The 12,514-nt window shown below is 45.1% G+C and overlaps 1 protein-coding gene across 1 annotated transcript in view; it reads left to right on the top strand.

The window, feature by feature from the left end:
• col23a1b (collagen type XXIII alpha 1 chain b) overlaps positions 1-12,514 on the top strand; it is a 133,312-nt gene that overhangs the window by 99,063 nt on the left and 21,735 nt on the right. The window contains exons 4-9 of the mRNA XM_030062454.1: positions 974-981; positions 1,591-1,617; positions 8,996-9,022; positions 9,109-9,135; positions 11,447-11,473; positions 12,419-12,445. Of these exons, the coding sequence (XP_029918314.1) occupies positions 974-981; positions 1,591-1,617; positions 8,996-9,022; positions 9,109-9,135; positions 11,447-11,473; positions 12,419-12,445 (143 nt within the window). The remainder of the gene's footprint in view (positions 1-973; positions 982-1,590; positions 1,618-8,995; positions 9,023-9,108; positions 9,136-11,446; positions 11,474-12,418; positions 12,446-12,514) is intronic.

Raw genomic sequence — 12,514 nt, 5'->3', positions numbered from 1 at the left:
CTAGAGCCGCACTGGTGGCATGTTGCCAAATCATGCCCCGGTCTGTTATTGTGTTAACACTTGCAAAGGAGAGTCATGATTGGTTTCAAATCAGATGCACACAAGCCAGCCACAGACATAAAGGCCCTTAATGGCAAAGAGATACATTCACTTTATATGGGTTTGGATGGTTGATTAAAGCTCACGACTTTTCATTATTCAATATTCCATTTCTTTATTCAATATTCCGTTCCATTATTCAATATTCCATTCCATTATTCAATATTCCGTTCCATTATTCAATATTCTTTTTCATTATTCAATATTCCATGCACATTTTAGCAGACTGTTTTGTATAAGAATATTTTACAAAAACCAAGACCACTAACAATGAGAGGAGATCGTTTCCCTTTGATCACTACTGTTGCTTTTGGTTAGACAAAGCGTGAGAAGGAGAATGTGCTTTTTTTGCTGCCGAGGCTCAGCATCGGAGCATTTCCATCAGATCTGAAAGACTGCCCCGAAGAAATCGCTGAAACGTCTTTTTTTTTTTTTTTGCGCTTGATAGAGGCGCCGTCTGCCAGCACATCCCAACGTTTCATTTAGTGCTGTGCCACTGCCTGTTTCCCCTCCATCTAATATTCCCATATCTCTCCGAGAGTCTTGACATGATTTCATGTCCTAATGCAAAACATGACCCATTATCCAGAAGTTGATCCAGAAGTCTATCTGTTTATCATAATGGGTTCACCGCAAGCTCCTTTGGCAACGGCCCTAATGAGCTTGTTCTGTACCATATTTAGATGGTTAATTACAGCCACCATCTGACAGACCACAATGCATGTTGGGTTTTTTTGTTGCGTACCATTGTTCCTAGGAATTGATTGCTGTACAAACCAGAGCTTGCTGCAGCTTGCACATGTTGTGAGTCATGACTTAGCAGAGATGTATAGAACTTATTCTCTAATGTCTGATTTCTCTTTTTGTGTTACAGGACCTCCTGTAAGTACAATGTCATCCCATCCAGGTAGTATTGAAATAAGACAGTAAGCACTTTTACACAGATTTGCTGCTGCCCTCTGACATTTTACAAGCATGTTCTGTCATTTTGTAACAGGTAAAAGATTGACACACACACACACAAATCACAGACTGACTCAAACATGCACATCCACAAAGCTTGCCAACAAATGGATGACCTAAATGTGTGTGATGCTTAGGAAGCAGTGACTGCTGAGTTATTCTTCTCTGTGGGGCTATAAATCCTAATAACATGCACACTTGCTCGCACACACACACAAAGACTCACGCTAACTGGGGTTTGGGGTTTGGGATTTGGCATTTTGTATTTTAAATGTCACATATTTAACCAAGTAACATCAGCTGCACAGTCTCTGTGGAAAATGATCAAAGTTAAAACTTTCTTAAAAATCAATAAAAGCACAAATATTATGTTAAGGCATTATGTGCAGCATTGTTAAATACATGGATTCATCTGGGAAATAAAGCTACCAGGTCCCATGATGACTAGATGTACTGAGTGTTGTGTGTGGTTGTTGTTTTCGCTAACCTTTCTGAAGTGCTGTATGCTTTAATCTCTAACCTCACCAGGGCAAGGCTGGACGGGATGGATATCCGGTAATTTTGATTCGTTATTCACCTTGTCACTCTCAAATTCACCCAATCAAGTCTCCGCTCTTGCTTCAAACTTTTTTCTTTGTATTTATTCCAACTTTTTCTGCAGCTGTGTTTGGCCTCTATCTGTTGTTCTTCTCATCTCTGCTATTTCTGTGGCCATGTGACATTCATCCTCAGCCCTTTGCCTTGATCATCAATGTAATAAATGTTTCCCCAGAAATGCTCTGTGTATCCTGCCCTATGACTAAAAAGTTCAATCGATGTGACTCAAAGACAAATACATGCATATGCACACACACAAACAAACAAAAAAAAAAATGGCACAGACAAGATTGGTTAGTTGAGACCAATTGGAGCATCTCGTCGGTCACATCCCACCAGTGTGAGTCATGTTGATGAGTTCACAGCAGCTGGAGTGTGGATGGATGGTGGCAGGCAGCTTAGACCAGCAGCAAGGAGAAGACTACTACTTTTAGAGTTGTTAATGCTACGTGTGACCAGAAATGCCAAGCAGGTGCTTTCTGAGTGTGAAAAAAAAAAAAATATTGAAACCACAAGATGGTCCAAGTCACTCTGTCTTGATAGCAAAAGTTACAATTATTATATTTACGTTTGGAAATCTGAATAAAACACTCAGTGCCTGTGTGAGGTTGGTGGTTGGGGTTTTTTCTCCCCAGATAATAGTTTAAACCCCATGGGAAAAATGTTAAGGAACAAAAATCAAACATTTTGGCTGGTGGAGCTGAAATGCAGCTTCAGTTCCATGCAGCTTAATTGTTATGGAGTTCTATAGGAGAACCACACAATGAAAATCATGAATTGGCATCATTTGGAATGTTCCATGCAGTAAAATTTTTATTTGCAACGTGCAGCTAATTGCATGGAATGGTATTGTGTAAAGACAGCCACCTAGACAAGTGAACATAAAGAAAAACAATCATAACCTCGTGGCTTAATCAATAAACATAACTCGCTGGACGGCCACACCACACGCTGGGAATGTGACACAACAGCAATATGCAAGGATTAAAAACATGGATTTTAGTATTTTAATGGGTTTGAAATGCGTTCAAACTGGAATACATAACAGTATACATCTGTAACTACTGAATGTCAGGGGGATCATTGGTGATTTACACCGCTGAGACATAGACCCGGCTCCTCTGCTTTAGCCAGAGATCTATCGGCCTCTAGTGGTGGTGTGGTGAACTGATTCTGTCCACGCTTCTGAGATAAAAGAGCTGAGTGTGGCCATGACCCCTCTGCCTCTCAGCAGCCTCTTCCTCTGTGCTGCTGATTCGTGCTTTAGTCATGTTTAAACCCAGACTGTGATTACAGATACTTGCACACCAGTCAGGACCTCGGGGCGGCGGGGCAGGAATGTGCTGGATTGGATTTCTGCATAGTGTCTTGGTGTACCTGGGGAAGTAACATGGGGCCTCGGTGTTTGCAGGGTCCGTGTGTGCATGTTTCACTCTGAGCCTCTGACACTCCGTCCAGCCATCGTGTGACCCCCACCGTCTGGTCGCTGCGGCAACCCACAGTAGTTGCCCGGTGTTGTGTTCCATGGCGTCTCGTTGTGTCATTAGGCGTGTTGTCCCACTGGGAATTTTGGGAAGTGCGTTCCCCGTGGGGCTCTCTCCCAGTCTGACTCCCAGTCTGCCTGGCACTGCTCAGCCCTCCTGACGGGAAATGCCTGCTGCTAATTACACACAGGTGGACCGAGCGCACAGGGAATAGTGTGTTTCCATTGAACTGTGTACGTGTGTGTTTGTGTGTACATGTTTGTGCAAGTTTGCCTTTGAGTCTTTTTCGTGCGTGAGTTTTGTCTCTGTCTTTAGTTGTAGTCCCATTTTTGACACATTTTACAATCTGTTATTGTTCTGTGTCACAGTAAAACATCTGCTTAATTAAGTGTTCCGGTGTCGTATTTTAAAGCTGTTTAATCTGTGCAGCTCGTCCCATTCCACTTAGCATAATGAAATCAGTCCTATTTGTTACATAATCGCATAAATGAAACAATATTACAGCTGGAAGAGCTCCATCTGCTAAATGTAAGAGACAGCTCCCTATTTATGGGGTGTATGATGTGGGTATGAGGTTGGCTAGGAAAGATGTGTGTATAGAGTTACAGTAACAACAGCAGATTAATCTTACTGGCCATTAACATAGAAAGCACACCAGTTCATTTAGCAGCAATGGAGATGATCAGGTTTCCAAGGTTGGGGATTAAGATGGGGCGCTCTTTCTGCTGGATAGGCCCGTGTGTGCATGTGTGTGTATGTGTGTACATGTGTGAACTCCGTCCGAACCACCCATCTTTTATGTACAGCGTTGTAACAAAGGCCAGAAGTGTGGAAGTGGTAGGCGTGTGTGCATGTGTGTGTGTGTATGTGTGTTTATGATCTTGCATACACTTGCATGTGTAGTCACGTCAGTAAGTTCTCGCCCACCTCGCTGTGAACCAGTTCAGATGATCCCGTCATATGGAGAGGGCATGCGCGCATCAGCACAAATGAGTCAAGGCAGTTTCCGGAAAGCGCCGTGGTGCTGACTCCGTTCTGCCAGCGACTTTTGCCAGCAAGACTTCATTCCCTCTTCCTTTCATTGTGCAAACAAATAGCTATATCCTTTTCCAGCGCATGACTTTATTTCTTGCCTCCTCTCGTCCATAACATGTTTCTCTGGCTTGAATCAGAAGCTTTGGCCAATCGTCAGCCCTGAGCAGCCGGCCAGGGGTCTTAACAAATGTGCAGCTGCATGAACACACCTCAAACACACACGCACACACACAAACACAAAAAGATATTTTCCCTCTTACCCCTGTCCACCCAGATATAGTGTCTGTGTGATGCAGCAAGGTTTCCAGTCTGTTGTGATCTTCCCTGTCTCTATCCACCACAAATTTGGGTAGGGATTTTGCCAGGCCCCCATATCACTGTTTTTTGTAAAGAGCTGTTGCTGATGAGTGTTTCACATGCACGTTTTTGACAGTTTGAGCCCCAGCCTCAGTGTGTTGGGGTGCAGGGAGTCAGGGCAGGTCACAGCAGACAGGAAACATCACCAAATCATGCATAAAATATCTGGATGAATATATTGCACAAGGGGTAAGTGGGACAATATCTTCTTTTCTCTTCTTTTATTGGGTGAAGTGTTCCTTGAAGTGGCTGACCTGATGTATGATCTCAGTTTATTGATGGTCTTGCATGCTACAGTAAGCTGCGTGTCTGTTTGCAAGCGTGTGTGTATATGCGCTGCACGTTATGCAGGTGCTGTGCACATCTTGCAGGCATTAAGTTCATCGGGTTAACGCATGCAGTTGCTGTGAAGCATTAGTAACACGATAAACAGAGTTAATGACACTGTGTGTGTGTGTGTATCTCTAACATAACAGTGATAAGCCTGCACATGTGTGTGTGAGAGTGGTGCTGCATGCTCATGTATGTTTTTGCTCCTCGTATAATCCTTGTCACTTCCTGCTCTCATAAATCATAGCCGAGGGGGTCGAGTTTCAGAAACGAGCCTTTTTCCGCTGTCAAACAATCAAAGATGGACAGAACAGTGCAGAGGAGTAAACACACACCCACACACACATACTCGTTCTCATTTCTGTGCGCATTTCTGTGTCACCGCCATGCCCAGCCGCTGGTGTGTTTATATACGAGTGCCAGTCTGTGACAGACAGCGGACCTTGCTCAGCAGAAACAGGCCAAGGCCTTCATTGTTCAGCTTTCCAGGCCACTGAGTGCAGATTGAAGCCAGACAGTCACCCGGCAACATGTCAGTAATTTTATGTCCCAAACACACAGCGTTCTGGTATGCTTTATTGTGCTCTTCGGTTATAGATGCCGCCCCTATCAAAGCAACGGGCCCGACCATGTTTTTTCTTTCTCGTTTTGTTTTGTTTATGCAAAGAAGCAAATGTTATGTATCACAAATTATTCCTATGTAATGCAGACATAAACCAGGCCAATAAAAGGTCTCCCCCTGCGGCAATATGAGAGGAGGAGGGATAGAAGGAAGGAAGAGGGTTGAAGGAGGAGAGGTGGGCTCAGGAGTTAGATGCAGCTGATCCTCTGCGCTGAGGAAGATGTAATGGAGGAGGGGCACTGAGAGAAGAAAAAGTCTATCAAAAGAGAAGTGAAAGTGTTGCAAAGATAGGGAAAGACTCTTAAACTGATTTACTGATAAACTGTTTAAACCACAGAGAAAATAACTCATACTCTTCTCTCTTACCTTAACTTTTGACGTCACACAGTCCATCCTCCACAATTACACCCCACTGGATAATTATGAGGCAGCGCAATAGGGAGTGCTATAAAGACACAGTAAAGACCCTCTTCTCCCAGCTTTACTGAGATTAGGAGGCACACACACACATGCATACACACACTCATACACAAACATATTGACAGAGGCATAAGCCCACCAACTGGCCATGTTATTTTCCATAAATGTGTTTAAAAGCCATCTAATTGGTGGGAATGCGTCGTCTATTCCCAGAACTCTTTTGTGATAACTATCTGCTGAGGGACAGAACGAGACAAGATGGCGAAAGAGACTTGAAATACACTCGAGGAGCCACAAACATAAAAAGGCATTATTTCATTTTCCCCCACATTCACTTGAGGTTTCAGTGGTAATCTGAAGGCTTATTTTCTCACTTTTTCATACATTAATCTAACCCTTTTTTTTTTTTTTTTTCCTCTGCTGTGTTCCTCAATCCTTCCTCCTTCCAGGCTCTTTTCTTACTCGACTGCAGCCTGTTCCGTTTGCGGTATGAGATCAAGAGATTTTGGCAGTGAGATGCAGTGCCTTTTCTTCACTCTGTGCTATTTTTATTTGAATTCCAGCTCTTTTTTTTGTCTTGCCTTGCACTCTGTTGTGTAGGTTCGTACCACACAGGAGGCACAACAGTGGAGCTGCATAGAGCGAAATGCACAGAACTTATTAAGGGCCACACATCAAACTCCCATTCCCTTGGCTCCTATGTTCCCTATTCTTGGTATATTATAGTCCCTGCTTGGCCGTTTTTTTTCTCCACTGATTCCATTATGAGTCACCTTTGACCACCCCTGCCATTGAAGTTAGTATTATCTTCTTACCAGTCATATCTACTTCAAGAAATTCCTTGACTCTTGGGTTGCCACTTGAATTATTGCTCATGGTATATTCGTCAGGGGCTCTTCTTCTTTTCCGCTCTGGATATCAGTGATGTAAGGTCACACAGGGCACATACAATACTACTGTATGGAAGCTGTCAGCTGTCATATATTAGATACAGAGTTTTATTGTCGAGAGTAAACTCCCTCTCCCAGGCAGACGCGAAAACGCAGAGACACACACACCCATAAAAAGAAAGACGCACCCCCGTAATACATACAGTTCACAGGCCACCGTGCGGCTTGTTAGCAGCCATAAATCAGTCTGTTGTTGGTCTTCTTCAGAGTCTGCAGCCGATGACCTCACTGTGTGCACCTCGCCTACTCATCCTGACGAGTCTTCGGGGAGCCAGGCCCCGTTAAACGCTCCCAGATGCACAGATATCACCCCCCGAACACACACACACACTGACGCAGACAGGAGCACAGACACCCAGAAAAGCTCACTCAAGCATTTGCATACTGAGACACATGCAGCTCCTTACACACATTCTCGCCCATGGATACACACAGTGTGGCGTGTTTAATAGAGTGATGAAACTCCAGCCTGTCCTGTAAGTTTGGCTTAAGTGCCCAAGTCGAGGAAATATTTCCACGCTCTCCTGAAGCGTGAGTGCACCATAAATACACATCACACACTCTTCACCTTTGCATCGCTATTGAAAGTGACGGTCGGCTGTATCGTCTCACGTTGGACGGTGATGTTAAAATCCCTGCCCTCCATTGGGTTCCAGTCATCTGCTCTGTGCCCGTACCAGCCAGCTGCTGATGAATCTGCAAGGGGCGTGTAATAAAGTAGACATCATGAGCCTCAAAGGCTTTTCTCTGGCTTTCTTATAGCTCTGTTTTATACCCATTAGCCGCCTGTGTGTTTGAATGGGGGAGAGTTACAGCCTCGCTGTCCCATTACGAGACCGAAGGGAGTCATCCACCAGACGGCACGCGGTCACATTGACTCATAATGGGAGCCACTCCAAAGTATCTTTTTCACTTCACCCTCCGCCACCTCCTCCTCGTGTCTCTGCTGTCCATCCATCAGAGCCGGGAGCGATGACACAGTAGCAGGACCTCATGCCAGATCACGGCCTCTGGGGCTGGTAAAGCAGGGACTAACTAACTTTTCCCACTGTAAGCTGCTCAGGCCCAGAGATGAAGAGTGTGAATACTGGCTAGCAAGGGGTGTGTGTGTGAGGGGTTGAGCAACACATGGCTCCTCAACTTTTCCACAACTCAAGGGACTCTGTAAAAACTGTTATCTTAACATGAAGTATGGGCGTCAACATTTGTCCCTGCCACATGTATCACGTTTAAGTGTTTTGGGAAAGTTTGCTTCGAAGGCTTCTCCGTCCCTTTATGTTTAAGATAGCCTGAGTATGGATCTGAAGGTTTGTGCTTTGAGTGTTGCTTTTTAGAGGAGGGTCGGTGATGGCGGGGGTTGTTTGCATGGTAGGCAAACAAAGTGGACAGCTCCAACTGCTGTTTCAGCACTTGGGTGAGACTGGACAGAGGATTAATACTCACTCGGTGACACTTTGTCTTCTCTCACCACCGCCACACACACAGCTGAAACAGAGTTGTGTGTCAGATTAATGCAGATGGACCAGATCCACTCACAGCATAAAATCCTGGACAGTACACTCTAAATCTCAGAATAATTATAAACCACAACCACCTGGGAACGTCTCAACATCTCAGTCTTACGTGTGCACGTGCAACTAAAAGGGGGCAGGATAAAGTAGTAAATATCAAATGCTTCCCTTCTCCTCTTCCATTCCCAGCTCTTTGCTTGCTGATGGGAACAGACTTTGTTTATCCTAACCCTTCACTAATTGTAGTTGTTTCTCTCTGTTGTTTACAAGCACTATTTTCATTATCCCCACTCTATAAATTTTTCTTGGCTAAAGCAAGTTACCCCCTTATCCCCTCCCCCACTCCACCCCACCTCCCAAGTTCAGATCATTCATGCTGCTCTGTGTGAGACAAGATACAAACCGTATGAAAGGCTAATCACTTTATGATGTTGAATGAGAGGGGTGAGATCATTCTTTCAATGAACTAAAACAAATTCGGTCTTCACAGTGCTTTAATTAGAATTATTCATAGCAGACATTACAGTAGATTTTTTTTTTTTACACTCCTTATTGATATCTCTTTGCTGCTGACATGAATGAATGACTTAGCCTTTTCATCCTTTCTCTTTTTCTGCCTTCCAACAGGGTCCACTTGGCTTGGATGGCAAACCAGTGAGTACTCCCATCAGTAAATGTGTAAAATGTGCGGCATGTGATTGACTCGTTTTGTTTCATTTTGAACTCTTATCTCCTCTCAGGGTTTACCGGGCCCCAAGGGAAGCCAGGTACGCTGCCACACACCTGTCTTCCTCTGCTGTTTTTGCTGCTTTATAAAAGTACACACACATCATTTACGCTGAAATAACTACAGCGTTTTCTAACTGTGATCTCAGGTGAGTGTTTGACCTGCGAGACAGGTGATGGATTGCTATACCTCATCAATCATTTTTTACTGTTCCCGATGGGCCAACCTGAGGGAGCAGGAAGTCCACGGTAGCCATCGTGTTGCCGTTCCACTTCTAAATCGTTCCAGCGAGTCAGGGCTCAACTGTGGCTGAGGACGGAGCGATCAAATCCCCTTAGCGCTTCACCTCTGAGCCCCATCTATCAGCCTGTCCCCAAAGCCCCACCGCAGACCGCCCAGCACATGCCCAGGCTCAGTGTGGAGAAAGGCGAAATGAGCAGGAGAGGGACAGTGGGAGGAAACAGGCGAAAGTGGAGAGAATGGGTCACACAGCAGACAGTGGGGGAAAGTCAGGGAGAGAAAAAAGGTTGATAACTGTCAGCAGAGGCTCTTTAAAAAGTCATTATAGCCCCCCACCAAAAAAAAAAAAACCTTTCTCTCTTGTGGTTTTGTCCGCCAAGAGTGGGACTACTCATCCCCCAAAACGTAAACCGCTCTCAGCATTGAGAGCTGTTTGAATAGCACTTCCTCCAAACACCATTAATCTGTTGTTTCCTGCTAAAGAAGACCTCAAGCTGGGCCCGTCCTTTAAGAGAGAGCTCTCCCCGTCGCCGAGGCTCTGCCGTAAAACTCGACCAGGTGTGACTTATGACCGGCCTGACTGACAGACACCTCCTGGAAGTGCGGGGAGGGAGGGGCTGGTGGAGAGGTGAAAACGATGTGGATGTAGATAGAGACTGTGGGAAGATAAGAAGGTGATAGACAGATTAGTTTAGAGGTCATGGGGAGCCAGGAGACACTAAAGAGCTGTAGCCTAAGTATAAAAGAAAAAAGAGCAAAGTAAAAAGATTTGCAATAATAATAATAAAGACAACAACAACAATAACAATGTTCAATATGAAGGAGATAATGAAAAATAGAAACTAAAAAAAATGTAATGAAAAAAAGTAATTATATGCAATCTGATGAAAAATCCCAAACCATAATTACACTGGTACGGTTGGGAGAACATAGAGCGTGAATCAAACCTTTCTACTGTCCTCTGTTTTTTTTTTTTTTATCTTTCTATTTCCCATCCTTAACTGAAGGAAAAGGGAAAAAAGCGCAGGAGATAAGCTTCTGCCTGTCAACATGTGGCCAGTCACATTAACAAAACTGCCTTTTCTCTTCAGCCCCCGACTCCTGAACACAATTAGAGCTCGGCTCGAGACAAAACTCTGCTGGGGGAGAAAAGAAACTGAAAAGGGGGGAACGAATTAGAGCTGGAGGCTTTGAGGCAGATAGCATGAAAGTAATAGAGGCAGTGGAAGTGAAATAGGAGCATGTGAGGAGGAGTGTGTGAAGTACGGAACGAGGTGCAGAATGGGCGATCACAGAATAAAGAGGTATGAAAATGAAAGGCAGAGTGTTAGAGGTGATAGGCCGGTAATAGCCAAAGTTTCACTCGTCTTCAGAGAGAGCCAAACGGGTGAGATCAGAGATGGTTACCGGCATTTTTCCCTGTATTCCCCTCTCTCTAGCTCTTTCTGTTGAAGTAACAGTGGACCTGCGGTGAGCTTGCGGTTTGTGGTCGGAGCCAGGTTTTGGGTCCCTAGCCATGCCACTTGTCAGCAGAGGACAGAAAGACAGACAGAGACGGACAGAGAGAAACATGGACGAGGGTGCACTGCAAACCGACTGACAGGGGATTAGCTCATCTGGAGGTCTGGTGTTCATAAGCCAGTGTCAAACTGTCCAGCCGCGCTCAAACACACATCTCGAACACACATCTCGCGGCTGTTTGTCTGCATCTGTATCCATTACATGCTGGAATCCCCCCCCCTGTGAGAGGAAAGATGGATGGAGGAACAAAGGAACATCTTGCCCTTTTCAGTTTTATCTCTCGGCAACAGTTTTTATCCAGTTCAGAGAAATCTTGAAAGGGGCTTCTTGAGGCGTCTTGCCGAATTGGCGCTCACTCGTGACAAGCGCAGGTCATCTCTGCTTATCATGAAATATGTTCAGAATAAACTCTTATGACTGCGAGGCCTCAATGGCATGACTGCATTATCATTGCCGTGCACTCATGCAATTTGATTTAATGCTCCCTACTGCAGGCCAGCGCAAGATGTATTGTTCTGTGATGTATGCTGCTCATATGATAACTGATTTATCTTCGCCAACTGACTCCCATTATGTTCTCCCTCCAACAGGGACCAGCGGGACCCAAGGGAGATAAGGTATGCTTGACCCTTCAGCAGCAGATAGACCCATGCACCGTTATGGATGCATTTTTCACATTGATTTACATACAGACAGCTACAGGAAGAAGAAAATTCAGACACACACACAGTGTCTCGCAGGTGTTCCCTCCATGGCCCTCCCACATGCATGTTTTCACACAGCCCCCCATCAAACAAGCCATAGATTACATGTAACTATGTAAGAGCTCATATGTCTCCACACGCTCTCACGTCAAGGCATTAAGGAGGTTTGCAGGCCTTCAGCGGCACTCGATGATAGCCAGATGTCCCCACCGCCCCCCCACTCTCTGAACCTCTGCCCGGCCCACGATGTTCACGACCTCAAGAGCTGCCAAAGCTGGCAAAGCAAGAGCTTGTGCGTGTGGTCATTTGTATAAGCACCGACGAGGAACTGCTTGTGTGTGTGTGTGTGTGCGTTTTTGCACTGGAGCGAGAATGATCCAGATAAGCGTGACCGCAAGAACAACGCAACTGCAGTAAACAGCATCTGTCAGAATAGGATTCCGTCTGATTAGTGGGGATTGGAAATGACGGATGATGCTGAGGTTTGGAAAATTGGCTCCTCTCATGTAATCATGGTAGTAGCCTGTGATGAGAGCACGGACTCCAAATCCTCATCAGAGAAACAGCAAGTCCCAGCACGTGCGCTCCCGTCCCGTCAGATGATTCTGGTTTGCGGCCTATCGAATGATTCGTCCAGTGAATGTGTACATCCTGAGCTGCCTCTTAGGTGCATTTGCTTCACCATCTAGTTTGGGTACACCTGACCTTTTTGTCACTTCCTTCCCCATATCCAGCCGTTCATTTTTAGCGCCATCAGTCACAGTCATTCAGCGGCGGTGATATTTCTGTGGTGGTCTAATGTAAACACACAGTGGTAATAACAGCTGACAATTGTTATTTTCCTGTTTTTCCTCCCAGGGTGACCAGGGAGACATTGGGCCAAGGGTAAGTCATGGTTTCTGTCTTCATCTCAGGTGAAACAAATCCTTTTTGCTTGTAGGGTACACATTTTGG

Source organism: Myripristis murdjan, chromosome 10 (assembly GCF_902150065.1).
Source record: "Myripristis murdjan chromosome 10, fMyrMur1.1, whole genome shotgun sequence".
Taxonomy (NCBI): Eukaryota; Metazoa; Chordata; class Actinopteri; order Holocentriformes; family Holocentridae; genus Myripristis; species Myripristis murdjan.
This window is presented reverse-complemented; position numbering and strand designations above follow the sequence as displayed.